Genomic DNA, 14,959 nt, shown 5'->3' with positions numbered 1-14,959 from the left:
CTCCTCGCTCAGCCTCAGCCCCTGCTCTGCAGAACGGGCAGCGGGGACAGCAGTGGGGCTCACTGCACCCAACAGGGATGCCAGTCTGACCCTAATGGCAGCCAGACCTCAGTCTCTCTGTGCTGGGTCTGCCCCCCATCCTGGCTCCCGTGGTGGGGGGGGGAAGCACTTTGTAACGGGGGGTAGGGAAGGCCTCGCTAGAGCCAGGCCCCAGCTTGGCCACATGCCCATCCACAAAGGCCAATCCCAAGACAGACAAGCAGAAAGGCACTTTAAGGAGGCGAGTAAGTCACGGGAGAGGGTGAACAGAGCCAAGTCTGGCCGATGGTGGTCTGGCCCGCCTCGGCTCCAGGCTGCCCAGGGTCACCAGTCAGCGGGTGGCCACTGGGTGGCGGTGGCCCTCAGGGGGCAGGGACCTCCAGGTACCGCACGGGGTCCGAGAAGGGGCCTGGTCGGGCCCAGTAGTCCACTGCTCGGACCCGGTAGGAGCCAGAGGTGACAGCTGTGTCTGAGGATGTAAACGTACACGTTTGTTCTTGAGCGCACGCCTCCTGAAACCCGCCCCAGATCCCTAGAGCCCCCTCACCCCGGGCTTTGCAGTGCCCTGGACCCCACCCCACGGAACACCCTGCTGAGCCCGGGCAGCGGGTGGTGGGCGCACCTGGGCTGAACACATAGAGGTTAAAGGTGGACGGCTTCCTGCTGATGGGAGTGTACTCCTCACCATCTGCGGAGAACTGGACCTCATACGTCCACAGGCACCTGGGGAAGGTGGGTCAGGACCAGGGCTGGTGTCCGGGGGGGGGTTGAGCCCACGCTGTAGACTTATCACCCTGCTCCTGCAGCCCCTTTTCTGACCCCTCCCGGGTGCCTGTACCCTTCCTGCAATGATGACGGGCCAGCCCGATGCACAGAGGAATCGGGGGCCCAACTGCCACCTGTAAACGTCCCCGGGAGGTACTCTGCTCCTCCATCAACAGGTGTGGCATCTTGGGCCGTTTGTGTGGTTGTGCAAACAGCGGTGGCAGGGGTGTGAGGGGCAGAGGGCTTGGAGGAGCACAGCTGAGTGACCACGTGGGCACTGCAGCCTCCGGGGACCGGACTGGGGGGCACGGGTGGCGATGGACAGGACGGGGATCAGGGATCCTGGGGAAGAGCCCGCTCACGCACTTGGAGATCACGTGCTCGTCCGACCAGACCAAGAGCACCTGCCCTCTGGTCAGGGGTAGAGCTCGGAGCCGGGTCACCTGCAGGGAGAGAGGTGCCGTGACTGGGGGGCTGGAGGGGCCTGGGCAGCGGCGCAGGGGCGGCCACTTGCCTGGCCCGGGGGCTTCTCCGGGCGTGCGCACACGTGCACCAGCAGGAGCGAGGGCAGCCGGAGCTCCGGGCGAAGCGTCAGGCGGCCGCTGGCGGGGAAGGGGCGCGGCGCCTCGGCCATGGGATCCTGGGGACAGACACTGGCGCTCGGGGCCCTGGGACCTCAGGAGCCGCCCCCCCCCCCAACCCCGCGCTCTGACCTCGGCTGTGCGCATGCGCCGGAACTCCTCGGCGGAGGGGAAGACCGGACGGCCGAGGCGCTGCCACTCGGCGTACGGGCTGCAGAACCGGTTGTCCAGGTAGAGCGTGACGTAGACCAGCCCTGCGGACCGGACGCTGCGGCCACGCGTCGCCGGGCCCGCCCCCTCCAGGCCCCGCCCCGCCAGAGCCACCCCTTCCCCGGGGGCCCCGGCTCACCCGGTGCCCGGGGCACTCCGTGCAGGCGCAGGGTCAAGGCGACGCTGCGGTTCGGGTGGGCGCGCGTGTCGTCGCTCGCGTAGACCAGCGCCGCGGCGCGCCAGGCGTCGGCGGGGCCGGCGGGGCGGTGCGCGCTGGCCAGGACGCCCACCGCGCGGGAGCCGGCCCGCCCCGCCCCGCCGCGCCGCGCCTCGGCCCACAGCTGCTCGCCGTCTACGGGCGGGAGGGGGCTGTCGCCAGGCGGCCGCCGCAGCCCCCCTGCCCGCCCGGGGCCTGGCTTCCTGCCGCCCCCCCACCCCCAGGGGGCGCCCCGCCACCCCGCCGCCTCTGCGTCCCAGCGCGCGGCGGGGGGCGGGCCCGGCGGGGCAGGAGCCGCCCCCGCCCCTGGCCCGGCACGGACCCCCTGCTTCCCCGGGCCTGGAAGGCCGCCCTGCCTAACCGAGGCCGCGGCCGGGGTGCACCGGCGCGGAGAGGGCGAGGCGGGTACCCAGCAGGGCGAGCAGCGCCATGGCCGTGAGCACCGGCTTGCGCAGCAGCTGCACGTGCGGCGGCCGCGTGTTGTTGACCTGGAAGCGCGCGGTGAGTGTGCGCTGCGTGAAGGGGTGCGGGTGGTAACTCAGGAAGGCGTTGTCGTTGCTCAGCAGCGCGTAGCGCACGCGGGAGCTGGCGTTGGCCACCAGCAGGTTCTGGTGCTGCGCGATGACCTGCGGGGTCCGGGGGTCGGGATGTCCCAGGGCCCCCCCAGGGCCCGCCCCTCCCCCCTCCCGCAGGGGCCCGTCCCCCCCGAAGGAATGCCGCTCCAGGGGAGGCCCACCCTACCTTCACCACCAGGGCCGCGTAGGTCACGTCGGCCCGCCAGGGCTGCGGCAGGGACCAGCCCACTAGGGGGTCGGCTTCGTCGTTGTAAATGGGGGTGTCGACGAACTTGGGGAAGAGCCGCTGGATCTGCTGCACGGTCGCCTGCTCCTGCTCCAGGATGTAGATGGAACTGCCCGCGCCCTAGGGAGGCCGACCTCAGTGGGGGGCCAGCCCCCGAGACCCTGAAGGGCGGGCAGGGCCGCGGCAGGCGGGAGGGGGGCGGCTCTGGTACCTTCTTGTGGAGGGAGATGTAGTCCAGCCGCACGCCCCGCTCCCCCGTGAAGAAGTTGGTGCCGTGGTGGCAGTGCCCCAGCAGGGCCCAGCACAGCGGGGAGCGCGGCAGGGGGTGGAAGGAGTCCCCGGGGCCGCCCAGGCGCAGGGCGGGGCTGGCAGCCCGCAGGCCCTCGGAGCAGGCGTCGTAGTAGTTCAGGAAGCCTGGGGGGACGGGCCTCGGAGTCCACACCCCAGCGCCTGAGGCGCTGCTCCCGGCCCTTCTCAGCCCACAGGACCCCGGGGGTGCCGCCCACCTTGTAAGGTCATGGACACGTTGTCAAAGTCGTGGTGGTCCGGCTCGTTCCACGTCTCGAAGTTCCACCGGGAAACGTGCGAGAGTCCGTACCTGTCTGCGGAGTGTCCCCGCTGGCTCACCTGCCCCCCAAGGGCAAGGCCAAGCCCATCCCAGCTCCCAGGGAGGCCGCCCAGGGTTGGAGGCTTGGAGGTGAGGACCTCTCATTCCAGGCCAGCCCACTCCCCCCCAGCAGGAGCACGAACCCCGGCTTAGGGTTCGTGACAGAGACCAAGCTGGCCTGGGTGATTTGGGAGGAGCCTCCCCAGGAGCACCCCTGCTTTGGCCGCGCCCTGCCCACCGATGTATCTCCTGGCCAAGAGGGAGACCAGCTCCTTCCACCGGAACACCTGCTGCTTGTCCTCAAAGTCGGTGAAGCGTTGGGAGGGGCTGCCCATCAGCTCAAAGCCTGCGACACACGGAGGTGGCTGTCCTGCTGCCTCAGGCCCCAGGGCGCCCGGCCCTGCCCAGCCTGGGCTCCAGCCTTCCGGGTGCATCACCAGTGAGGACCCAGAGGAGCCCGGGGGGTGGGGCGGCCAGGACTGGCAGGCAGAGGGCGGAGCTGGCTGCTTACCTGGGAGGAGCTGGTTCTCCCTGAGAAGATCCAGGTACCCGTCCAGATGGGTGAAGTTGTAGCTCAGGCCTTGCTCGACCGACCCCCTACACGAGGACACTCAGTGTCAGGGCAGAGAGAAGTGGGCCCTGGGCTGGACCCGAGGCTACGTTCACGCAGGTAGGGAGCCTGCCAGGTGCCACCCAGGACTCGGATCCCGACGTCTCAAGGGTCCCGCTCTTTGGAAACACCAATGATGAAGGCCTACCAGTCATTCACAGCTTAGTATGAACTAGCGTGCCTGTATCTGAACCCCACTCCCAAGCCTTTGGGAGCTCAGAACGGCTTTGGGCTCAGGCGTGGCACGGGGCAGGCAGGTCTTTTGGGAAAGAGGACGGAGTGGGGGAGGGCAAGGCATACTGAAGCAGTGGACCGGGAGCCACGGGGCAAGAGCCTGGTAGCACCTGGTGGGTGCCGTGCCTGCATCTTCGCGTCTCCTGGAGGCCAGGGCTCCAGAGGTGTCTCAACAGTACCCTCTCCCGTCTCCCACACTCTGGGAGGCAACCTGGGCAGCCAGAAAAGGGAGAAGGGAGGCCTCTCCACCCTACTACACCCATCCCAGATTGGGGTCCAATTTCCTCTGGGCTCACGTTCTGACAGGGCACAGAAATCATCAGGCAACTATCTGAATCTTTAAGGACACATCAGAGGTACCACGAAGGAGAAGGGACAGGGAGCCAAGGATCAGGCAGGGAGGGCCTCTCTGAGGTAACAACCAAGTAAAGAGGCAGGCCAGCAAGGAGAATGCCTCAGGGAACAGATAGGCAGCACGTGCGAAGGTCCAGGGGTCGGAATAAAGTCATGGTAGTCAAGCAGCAGAAAGCAGCAAGTGCACAAGTGTGCCTGGGGCAGAATAGGGTGCACACTGTGACAGACCAAGTCATGTGAGGGAGGCGTCATGCCCATGGTGAGGATGGGACCCTGACTCAGAAGGAAATAGGGAGCCCTTTCAGAGGTCCAAGTAGAAAAGTGCCACGACTTTAAGACTTATTTTTTAAGAGTAGTTTTTAAATTTTTGTAAAAATATTCATTTTTGAGAGACAGAGAGACAGAACATGAGCAGGGGAGGGGCAGAGAGAGAGGGAGACACAGAATTGGAAGCAGGCTCCAGGCTCTGAGCTGTCAGCACAGGGCCTGATGCGGGGCTCGAACTTAGTAACCGTGAGATCATGACGTGAGCCGGAGTCCGACGCTCAGCTGACCGAGCCACCCAGGTGCCCCTTAAGAGGAGTTTCAGGCTCATAGTAAAGCTGAGGGAGGCACAGAGACGTCCCGCGTCCCGCCCGCAGTCCCCCCCACGGTCCACACCCCACCAGGGGGTGCACCTGCTAGAGCTGATGCGTCATCATCACCGCGAGGCCACGGCAGGGTCACCCTTGGTACACATCCTGTGGGACTGGACAGGCGCGTAATGGCAGGTGCCCACCAGCCTGGTGCCACACAGAGCTGCTTCACTGCCCTAAAAATGCCCGGCTCCACCTGTTCACCCCCCTGCCCCCGCCCCCTGACAGCTGATGGTCCTTTCCCCGTCCCTGTAGTTTTGCCTGGGTTTGGAGGGCAGAGGGGTGGTGGCCGCAAAGGAAGGGCTGGAGCAGATGCACTTACGAGGCAGAGGGCCATGTGCTCGTGGACGGGGAAAGTCCCGCACAACCCTGAAGACTTTGCTCGAGCAGCTAGGTGGGCAGGGGCGAGCCCACGGGGAGGCGGACATGCACGGGTGGGCCTGGCATGGGGACTGGGTGACGGAGCTGGTGGCCTTCCGGTCAGGCGCAGGCGGGGTGGGGCAGGTGCTGAGCCGGGGTTGGCCCGGGTTGGGGAGGGGCGTGCCCAGTGAGGAGCACAGCCAGGTGGGTTGGCAGGGGGCTCAGGGCTTCCCCTGAGAACACAGCTGCTCACTGTCCTTCTGAGGGAGGGAGGCGGCAAATGCCTGCGTCGCGCCCTCTTGTGGCAGCCGGGTTTGTCCTGGGTGCAGACAGTTGGGACAGGGTGGGGTCACCATGGAATCTGGCCCTCAACAGCTTTTCATCTGTCAACCGCCGGGTCCCAGGCCCCAGCTCGACTGGCCCAGGGAGGATGCGGGCAGGTGAACACCCCCCCCCCCGCCCCCGTGTCCTCCCCTCCCCCACCCCTCACTTTGTACAAGGTCAAGGCTGAGCCGAAGCCACCCAAGGGACCCAGTCCAGCCACCACACACAAGTTCCTGTCTGTCCTGGGCCCCTGGCTCTGCTTCCCCTGCGGGCCCCTCTGTGCAGGGCGCATCTGCCCACCTGGAGCCCAGGCAGCAGGGACCACCCTCCTCACCCGTCTCTCCCATCCAAAGGTCATAACCGGCAGCAAAGAAAACTAACAAGCACTTGGGTAAAAATTAAATGCACACAGCAGACGGTTCCAAAGTCCCCCTACTGGGGGGGAGGGGGTTGTGGGCCACGGTGACGGGGCCACAGGGGGAAAGTGAAGGCCTGTGCAGGGGCTCCCGGGCCCTCTGCACACCCTGGAGCGCTAATGCCAGCGCGGAGCTTACGCTGGGCAGGGTGCACAGCAGGCCTCAGATAAACGCTCCTGAACTTGGTGTCCTGGGCCAGCGGGTGCCACCGAGGAGCCCCAGGGGCAGAGGCATCCCCAGCCTGTCAACATAAGTGGATAGGCGTGTCCCCCTCCCCAGTCTCGGCAGCCGAGGGTACCCTGGGGGCTAGTACACCTGCCCTAAAGCCAGAAGACCCGACCTCAGAGGCGACCCCTGGCCAAGGAACCCCAGGGAATGGTCCTTAGACCCCACTGTCTGTACCTTGGTCTCTCCGCCCCGCTCCCTCCAGGGACAGGTTTGAGAAACCTAATTTAGGGAGGGGGCTGGGCAGTGAGGCGAAGTGCGCAGCCCACCCCAGCGCTCCCCCTGCAGAGAGGTGGGTCCTGCCCGACGGGCCTCCGTCCCGCCCCCCCCGCCCCTCCCGCAAGGGCCCGAACCGGGCGCGAGGCCTCCCTCCTGGCACGCGGGCCGGGACTGCGGCGGCGGCACAAAGGCCTCATTCACGCACGCGGCTCCGGGGCCCCCGCGGCAGGGCCTGAGCGCGGGCGCCGGGGCCCCCGCGGCGCCGGGCCGGTGAGTGCTGGGGGGGCGGGGCGGGGGGGGCGCGGCCGCGCGTGCTCGGCGGGGGGCGCGCGCTCCCGGGGCGGACTGACCGAGGGGAGCGCGAGGGGAGCGCGCACGGCCAGCCCCGGGCGGCGGGGGCTCGGAGCGAGGCGCAGCGCGGACCGCCCCGGGGGGCCTCCCTGGGGCTGAGGATGCGGGTGGGAGGGCGCTGGGCTCAGGGCCAGCCGCTGACTCTCCACCTTCCCACCTCGAACCTGGGGCTCGCGCACCGCGCGTCTTTACGGAGAAGCTCGGTCTGGTCTTCAGGGCCCTGGAGGTGGTCGCCCCCTCCTCTTTGCACTTGGGGTCAGGATGCAATATTTCCTTTCCAAACAAGCGTGCTTGGTGATTTGAGGACAAATATTAAGGAAACAGCCACGTGGCATCGAGCTGGGCAGAAGCCCCCACTGAGGAAGGTCCCGGCGGATCTGCCCCGGACCCCGTGGCCCCTGCCCACCTTAATGAGGGCACGCGTGGGCGTCAGCAGCCCCTCTGTGCCTGGCCAGACCACAGGTGACCAGCGCCAGCCTCAGTGCACGAAGAAACAGGCGCGGGGCACGGCGGGGGCAGTGTCCTGCACGCTCTCAAAGGTCACCTGTGACCTCAGTGTTCTCTCTTCGCCTGGTTTAGACAGGCAGCCTGGGCAGGGGCTGCGGTGGCCGAGGCCAGCCCTCCACAGGGGCTCTGGATGGGCCAACACAGCGCCTCCCTGAAATATCTCCGCCTGCGTGAGTCTCACCTCAGGCGCTTCCCGTCCAGAGCCCCCTGCTCCCCCCCTTCCTACACTAGGTCCCCACCCCAAGTATCCTGTTTCTACACCAGCGCCCAGCCCCACGCCCCGCTCCAGCATGCACACACGTGTGCGCCCTGGCCTCTGCTCCTCCATGCCATACAGCCTGCACTCTGTCCCCCATCTGGGGAGACCCTAAGGGCCATGAGACAGGCCACCCAAGGAATTCTCTCACTGTCCCCTTGCCAGTAGCTGGGGCAGGAGATAAAGTTTATATGACCCTCTCAATAGCTACCCTCCTCTCTGCACCCTGAGGTGAACCTTATCTGTCCCAGGGAGGGGCCCGAAGCCCTGAACTGCTATAGCTTGTCCCCCCCGGCCCAAAACACAGCTCTTCGTCTGGGCAAACGCTCCCCACCGGGGCCAAGTGGGTCCTGGGCTGGGCTCTGGGGGGTAAGTGGAGAGGAGCCCCTCAGCTCTGTCCTGGGTGGGCACGCCCACTGGAGGGCCCTTCTCCACGTGATCCTTCAACGTGGCGGTGACAGAGGCTCACTTTCACTTACTCGATGTAAAGGTGGGGGACCTGAGATTCAGAATGATCATTTAAAAAACAGCCCCACCCTTGGTGGTGCGTGAGGGTGATCATTTAAAGGAATCAGTTACCTTCATTCCAGCTCTCCCAGGCAGACCCCACCTGCCACACAGAGGCTGGAGACGCGCCTGCCAGTCACCGGGGGTTGGCTGCCACTCCCACAGCCTGAAAGGCACACCTGCCTGGCAACACGTCCCGACGCCTAGTGGCCCCCTGCCCACAGCAATCCACACACATGTGCACACACACTCAGCAACAGCCCCACACCTGCTTTCCACACGAGGACACAGAACAGAGGCCGGGATGTGGCTGGCCAGTGGCCAGGTGTCTCAGGCACAGCGGGGCCCGTGCTCCAGCGCAGACCGGAACCGTCTGACAGCAGAACGGAGAGGATGTCCAGGGACGGGACGGAGATACCGCCCCCCCCCCCGCCCCCCGCCCCCCTCTCATCCTTGGTCAGTCGTGCAACCACAATACTGGGCCGGAGCTGCAGGGTCACAGGCGGCCAGAGCCTATCCCGGGGCTGGCTGGGCTCACGCGCCTTCTACCTCCCCAAGGACCCTGGAACCCAAGCTCCCTGCTCCAGCGATGTGCTGCCCTCACCCACCCTGTCCCAGACCCAGACCCCATGGGAGGCTGTGAGCTCATCAGAGGTCCACACAATCGTGATTGCGAGTGAGCCTGGGATTACAGTGCAGCTCCCTGGATTAGCCACTCAGGTAGCGCTCATCTGGGGGAAACCCATGACTCAGCAACCTTTGGGGTAAATAATTGAACTGCAAGCCCAGTTTGGCTACGCAGTCACGTGGGGACCACAGAGCGCTGCCCTCGGTGGGCGCCCCGTCTGCTGCGGCCTGGCTCCCGGCTCCAGCTGTGTCAGAGACCCGCCGTCCACACTTCCCCACCGGCTAACGAGCCAGAGGGCTCTGGAGGTGCAGCCGGCCAGTGGAGTCTGGTCTTGGAGGGCCAACGGGCCAGGGGCCTCTCTGCCCTCCCGCCCACCCGGCCTGTGAGGGGCTCCATCAGGTAAGAAGCACCCAGGGCCCCGCTGCGGGACCGTGAAGCCCCAGAGCCACAGCAGAGGCAGCTCCCTGGGGGAAGAGGAGGGTGGGACTGTTTTAGGGTTTCCTTTACGGACCCTCAGGCACAAGGCAGATGTCATTTCAACAGTCCTCGCTCCACACACCTAGACCCCGGGGGGCTGGGGGACCCTTGTGTGGTGAGGTCTCTGCAGGAAGGACACACAACTCATAACGTCTGTCTAGTGCTCCCGGGGGGCTGTGGCTGCCCGCCCACACCTCCTCCCAGGCCGTCCTCCACAGCCCAGGGAAACTCCAGGCCCCACGTCCTGGGCCAGAGTGAGAAGTCAAGGCCAGGGCGGGGCCTCGGGAGGCAAGCTGCCCTCGGTACACAAGCGACAGTCCCAGACTTGTGCGCTCCATGCTGCACCTGTGTGGTCTGAGACCCAAATCCAGGAGTGTGTCCCACAGTCCCAGCTGACTGGGCAGGTGACAGATGCCATGTCACCCCCACTTCCCTCCCAGCTGGCCCCGTCTAGATCACCCTCCCAAAGCACGTGCTAGGAATTCTGCCACAGGACTGGGGGGTGGGGGGTGGCCAGCACGGCTGTGAGGGCAGCCTCTCCCCTAGCAAAGATCTGGGGTCCCACTCTGCAAGTTTCCAGGGGGCACCAGGAGGCCCTCTTCCTCCAGGCCCAGGGCCCATGGTGCTGAGGTGACGGAAGGCCGCCGGAGGGACCCTGGTGGTTTGGGCAAGGGAGCGGAGGGGCCTCTGGCATGGATATGGGCGCGGGGATGTGGGCAGGGAGCCGCGGAGCGGGGACTCTGCCGCCCGCTGACCCCGCGGTGATGCCCACCTCTGTTTCAGGTTTTCCCAGGATGGAAGTGTCCCCGGATTGCCCGCAGCAGGGCGGGGGGCTGGTGCTGGTCCGCCGGCGGCCCCCAGTGCCCCCCGGCCTGCGCGAGATGCTTAAAGCCAGGCTGTGGCGGGGCCGCACGTGCAGCTCACGCGGGGCCTGGCAGCTGGTGCAGGACCTGCTCCCCGCCACACGCTGGCTGCGCCACTACCGCCCGCGGGAGGCCCTGGCGGGCGATGTCATGTCCGGGCTGGTCATCGGCATCATCCTGGTGCCGCAGGCCATCGCCTACTCGCTCCTGGCTGGGCTGCAGCCCATCTACAGTCTGTACACGTCCTTCTTCGCGAACCTCATCTACTTCCTCATGGGCACCTCACGCCACGTGTCCATGGGCATCTTCAGCCTCCTCTGCCTCATGGTGGGCCAGGTGGTGGACCGCGAGCTCCTGCTGGCTGGCTTCGACCCCGCCAGAGACGGCCTGGGGCCCGGGGACAACGGCAGCGCCCTCAATGCCTCGGCTGCACCCACGCTCGTGCCACAGGACTGCGGGCAGGACTGCTATGCCATCCGTGTCGCCTCCGCCCTCACGCTAGTGGCTGGGACCTACCAGGTGAGGCGCCGGCCACGCTGGGCTCCAGAGCCGGGCGCAGGTCCAGACCGGCCACTCGGCACTCAGGTCAAGGTCCCTCGCTTGCTCACCCCCACCCCAGAAGGGTCAGGGCCAGGGCACTGCAGGGTCAAGGCCTCACCAGCAAGGACAGAGCAGGCACAGACACAGATCACAAATGGGCATGGGATAGCACCCCTGGACGGGGCACCCGAGGGTCTGAGGGTGCCCAGGAATAGGGACCCTCTCCAGGAATGGCGGGCTGAGTGTGGCCTCAGCTCCAGAAATGCCTGACTGTGGCCCACGCAGCTTCCTGTCCTAGGAGGGACCCCGAGGCCGCCTGACTTCCCGCAGCCTCCCCACACCCTCTGCCAGGGCTGTCCTGTCCACCCCGATGTCACACCCTCCCAAGGGCCCCAGGTCTCGGGGGAGAGGGACAGTGCCACCCGCAGGAGAGGAGAAAGAAGTGGCTTTCCAGCGCCTGGAGCCCACACGTGTGAGAACCAGAAGCGAGCACATAAGGGCACGTGTGCACCTCCATGTCTGGTGTGCCCGTGTGAGCACGTGTGTGGGCAGGGGACTCCGACAGAGCCCGTTCGGGAAGGTGGCAGCAGTGAGGAAGGGGTGTTAGGCTCTGTGCCTCGGCCACCCACTGGTGGCACCGCTGCCCTGACCTCGTCTGTCCACAGGTCCTCATGGGCATCCTCCGGCTGGGCTTCGTGTCCACCTACCTCTCACAGCCCCTGCTCGATGGCTTTGCCATGGGGACCTCGGTGACCATCCTGACCTCGCAGCTGAAGCACCTGCTAGGCGTGAGGGTCCCGCGGCACCAAGGGCCAGGCATGGTGCTCAGCACGTGGCTGAGCCTGGCGCGCAGCGCCGGGCAGGCCAACCTGTGCGACGTGCTCACCAGTGCCACGTGCCTGGCCGTGCTGCTGGCTGGGAAGGAGCTGTCCGACCACTGCCGCCACCGCCTGAAGGTGCCCCTGCCCACGGAGCTGCTGGTCATTGTGGCGGCCACGCTGGTGTCCCACTTTGGACGGCTCCACGAGCGCTTTGGCTCCAGCGTGGCCGGGGACATCCCCACTGGTTTCATGGCCCCCCGGGTGCCGGACCCTGGGCTGATGTGGCGCGTGGTGCTGGACGCCGTGCCCCTGGCCCTGGTGGGCTCCGCTTTCTCCATCTCCCTGGCGGAGATGTTCGCCCGGAGCCATGGCTACTCCGTGCGACCCAACCAGGAGCTGCTGGCCGTGGGCTGCTGCAACGTGCTGCCCGCCTTCTTCCACTGCTTCGCCACCAGCGCGGCTCTGTCCAAGAGCCTGGTGAAGACGGCCACCGGCTGCCACACGCAGCTGTCCAGCGTGGTCAGCGCCACCGTGGTGTTGCTGGTGCTGCTGGTGCTGGCGCCGCTGTTCCGGGACCTGCAGCGGAGTGTGCTGGCCTGCGTCATCATCGTCAGCCTGCGCGGGGCCCTGCGCAAGGTGAGGGACGTCCCGCGGCTGTGGCGGCTCAGCCCGGCTGACGCGCTGGTCTGGGTGGCCACCGCGGCCACCTGCGTGCTGGTCAGCATCGAGGTCGGACTGCTGGCTGGCATCCTCCTGTCCTTGCTCAGCCTGGCTGGCCGCACGCAACGCCCACGGGCCACCCTGCTCGCTCAGATTGGGGACTCTGGCTTCTACGAGGATGCGGTGGAGTTTGAGGGCCTGGTCCCGGAGCCGGGTGTGCACGTGTTCCGCTTCGCGGGGCCGCTCTACTACGCCAACAAGGATTTCTTCCTGCGGTCGCTCTACAGCCTCACAGGGCTGGATGCAGGGATGGTGGCCACCACGAGGAAGGGGCGGGGCCCAGAGGCCAGGGTCAGTGAGGGAGACCCCGCCGAGGGCACGGACCTGAGCCCCGTCAGCAGCACGGCTGCACAGCTGGTGCCCATGGCGGCCAGCTTCCACGCAGTGGTCATCGACTGCGCTCCACTGCTGTTCCTGGACGTGGCCGGCGTGGCCACGCTGCAGGACCTGCGCCGAGACTACAGGGCCCTGGGCATCACCCTGCTCCTGGCCTGCTGCAGCCCCGCGGTGAGGGACACCCTGAAGAGAGGCGGGTTCCTCGGGGAGGACCCGGGGGACGCGGGCGAGGAGGGGCAGCTCTTCCACAGCGTGCACAGCGCCGTGCAGGTGGCCCGAGCCCGCCACGGGGAGCAGAGGGCCACCGACTCCGCCCTGTAGCACGGCCCGTGTGCCCTCCCAGGAGCCCTCGGCAGACACGCTCACACCATCGGTCGCTGATGTCAACGAGCACGGTCCCCCCGAGACTGAGGCTGTGCTCCCAAGGAACCAGGAAACACACGAACGACTCAGAGCCGCGCCTTTGAAACAAGTCACCAGAGTGCCACCCCGGGCCGCGGTGCTGTGTGTACGTGGCCCTGCAGGGTCAATCTGACGCGGGGTGTCGCCATCTTATTTGAGGAAGGGCCCGAGGCAATTGTGAGGCCTCCCTTGGCCTGCCTGTGAGGCCTCACCCAGCCCCACCAGGTGAGAGGTGGCAGCTCTGGCCAGAGCCGCGGGGTCTCTGTGTCTTTGGAAGCCCTTCAAACACACACCCAAGTGTTCCTTCTATCTTGAGTCTTGGCCGGGCTGAGCCTTGCAGGGCCAAAGGTGGGCGTGACCCACACAAGTGCAGCCCAGCCCTTGGGCAGGACCCGAGAACACGGGGCACCAGGTGGGTGCCCGCTCTCTGGGGCTGCCCCCAGCCACAAAGCTGGTGCAGTGGGGCACGCGTAGGACCCTGAGCCTCCAAGGCCTGTCCAGCGGGAAGCCAGCTGTGCCCAAACTCAGGGCTGCCCCAGCGGCCCCCACAGCCCCACACGGCCTCCTCCACACAGGACACTCTGCCCGAGGAGTGTCGGGGCAACAGCTGCTCGGACCCCCCCCCCCCCCACTGCACCGGCACACTGCCTCCTCTCAGGCTCTGTCTTCACCTCCAGCAAGGGCGCTCTGCCCAGCTGCCCCCACCACTCACCTGGCTGTGACGAGCTCCAGCAGCCAGTGGGTCCGGACCTGCTCGATGCCACCGTGAGGGACAGCGCCCACGTAGGCCAGGTTGAGCTGCTGGTCCCAGCTGAGGTCATACTGGTCAGCCTGGCTGTGAGGCAGTGGGGGACTGGGGACAGAACAAGGGGGAGTGGGCATCAGTCCCAGGGGCGGGACCGCCAAACGCCCCTGCACCTACCAACCCGGGCCCCAGGTTGCCCAGGACCCCAGTCTCCAGCAGCTGGACCGGGAGTGTCTGCCGATGAACTTTACCGTCCCTGATGTAATAAAATGGCCTCTAGCGCCAGGAACGTTACCGAGGCTCATGTTTACGGAGGTCGGAGGGTCCCTGAGGAGAGAGGACCAAATCCCAACAGCCTGCTCCCTGTCCCACCAGCCAGGTGATCTCAGCTGTAGGCGTGACAGGCAGCGCGTGGGAGGCACGGGGGGGAGGGCAGGAGGGGGACAGGCAGACACGGGGTGGGGGCGTGAGGGCGGGGAGGGGAGGCAGCTGGGGCCGCCCCTCGGGAGGGGCCTGGACTGCCCCCAGCGGCCACCGGCAAAATCAGGGCGCGTCCGCAGGCCCCCACCGCACGCGGCACCCACGGCGAAGCCCCGGGCGCACGCGGACGCCGCGCGGCTCGGGCCCACAGGGAAAACCGCAGTCGGACGGCAGGGCGCCGCCGCGAGGAAGGGGTCCAGGGAGCCCGCGGGCGGGGAGCGCGTCCCGCGTCCGGGGGGGGCGCGCGGCGGGATGGCGGCGGGACTGGCTTCTCGGGCCTCAGCTTCCCCGCGCGGAGCGCTCACCAGAAGCCGGTGCTCCTCCAGAAGGGCCGCAGGGGCCGCAGCGCGCGGGCCGCGTCCACGAGCACCAGGAGCGGGGCCTCGGCCAGGGCCCGGGGCGCGGCCAGCAGCGCGGCCAGCAGCGCGAGCGGCGCGGCGGGGGAGCGCGCGGGCCGCATGGCGGAGCGCGGGGGGCGCCGGGTCGCCGCAGGCCCGCCCGGTCCTCGGTGCTCCGTGCGGAGTCGGCGCCGCGCAGGCCGGTTCCGCCTCCGGGTCGCACGCCACGTGACCGCCACCGCGGGGCGGGAGCCGGGACGCTGGGCCGGGTCTGGGTGGGTTCTCGGAACCCGGGCGCGGGGGCGGGGCCGACGGGTGGGCGGGGGTGAGAGGGGCCGGGGGCGGGGCCGGAGAGTGGGCGGGGTGAGAGGGGCCGGGGGCGGGGCCGGGG

The 14,959-nt window shown here is 67.6% G+C and overlaps 2 protein-coding genes across 5 annotated transcripts; one reads left to right on the top strand and one right to left on the bottom strand.

Annotated features, from left to right (window-relative positions):
• Positions 1–254: 254 nt before the first annotated feature.
• On the bottom strand, positions 255–14,787 carry IDUA (alpha-L-iduronidase). 4 transcript variants are annotated; one of them, XM_039220377.1, is made up of 14 exons: positions 14,536–14,787; positions 13,718–13,858; positions 3,732–3,817; positions 3,459–3,566; positions 3,120–3,215; positions 2,825–3,027; positions 2,554–2,733; positions 2,222–2,438; positions 1,735–1,947; positions 1,518–1,639; positions 1,319–1,444; positions 1,171–1,247; positions 662–762; positions 255–508 (listed from the first exon to the last, which is right to left on the bottom strand). In XM_039220377.1, the coding sequence occupies exons 1-14, from the start codon at positions 14,688–14,690 to the stop codon at positions 402–404; spliced, it is 1,932 nt and encodes a 643-aa protein (XP_039076308.1). In that variant the 5' UTR covers positions 14,691–14,787; the 3' UTR covers positions 255–401. The 4 variants fall into 4 exon arrangements, with proteins under 4 accessions (XP_039076308.1, XP_039076309.1, XP_039076310.1 ...); XM_039220378.1 differs by lacking the exon at positions 255–508 and adding an exon at positions 14,046–14,139 and having other exon boundaries at positions 675–1,247; positions 14,536–14,613; XM_039220379.1 differs by lacking the exon at positions 255–508 and adding an exon at positions 14,046–14,077 and having other exon boundaries at positions 675–1,247; positions 14,536–14,553.
• On the top strand, positions 8,678–13,067 carry SLC26A1 (solute carrier family 26 member 1). The gene is made up of 2 exons (XM_039220375.1): positions 8,678–10,705; positions 11,392–13,067. Exons 1-2 carry the CDS (start codon positions 10,016–10,018, stop codon positions 12,922–12,924), a joined length of 2,223 nt encoding a protein of 740 aa, XP_039076306.1. The 5' UTR covers positions 8,678–10,015; the 3' UTR covers positions 12,925–13,067.
• Positions 14,788–14,959: the final 172 nt, after the last annotated feature.

This window comes from Hyaena hyaena, unplaced genomic scaffold, assembly GCF_003009895.1.
Source record: "Hyaena hyaena isolate Hyena2069 unplaced genomic scaffold, ASM300989v1 scaffold_886, whole genome shotgun sequence".
Lineage (NCBI taxonomy): Eukaryota > Metazoa > Chordata > Mammalia > Carnivora > Hyaenidae > Hyaena > Hyaena hyaena.
The sequence above is the reverse complement of the archived record's forward strand: the minus strand, read 5'-3'. Positions and strand labels throughout refer to the sequence as shown.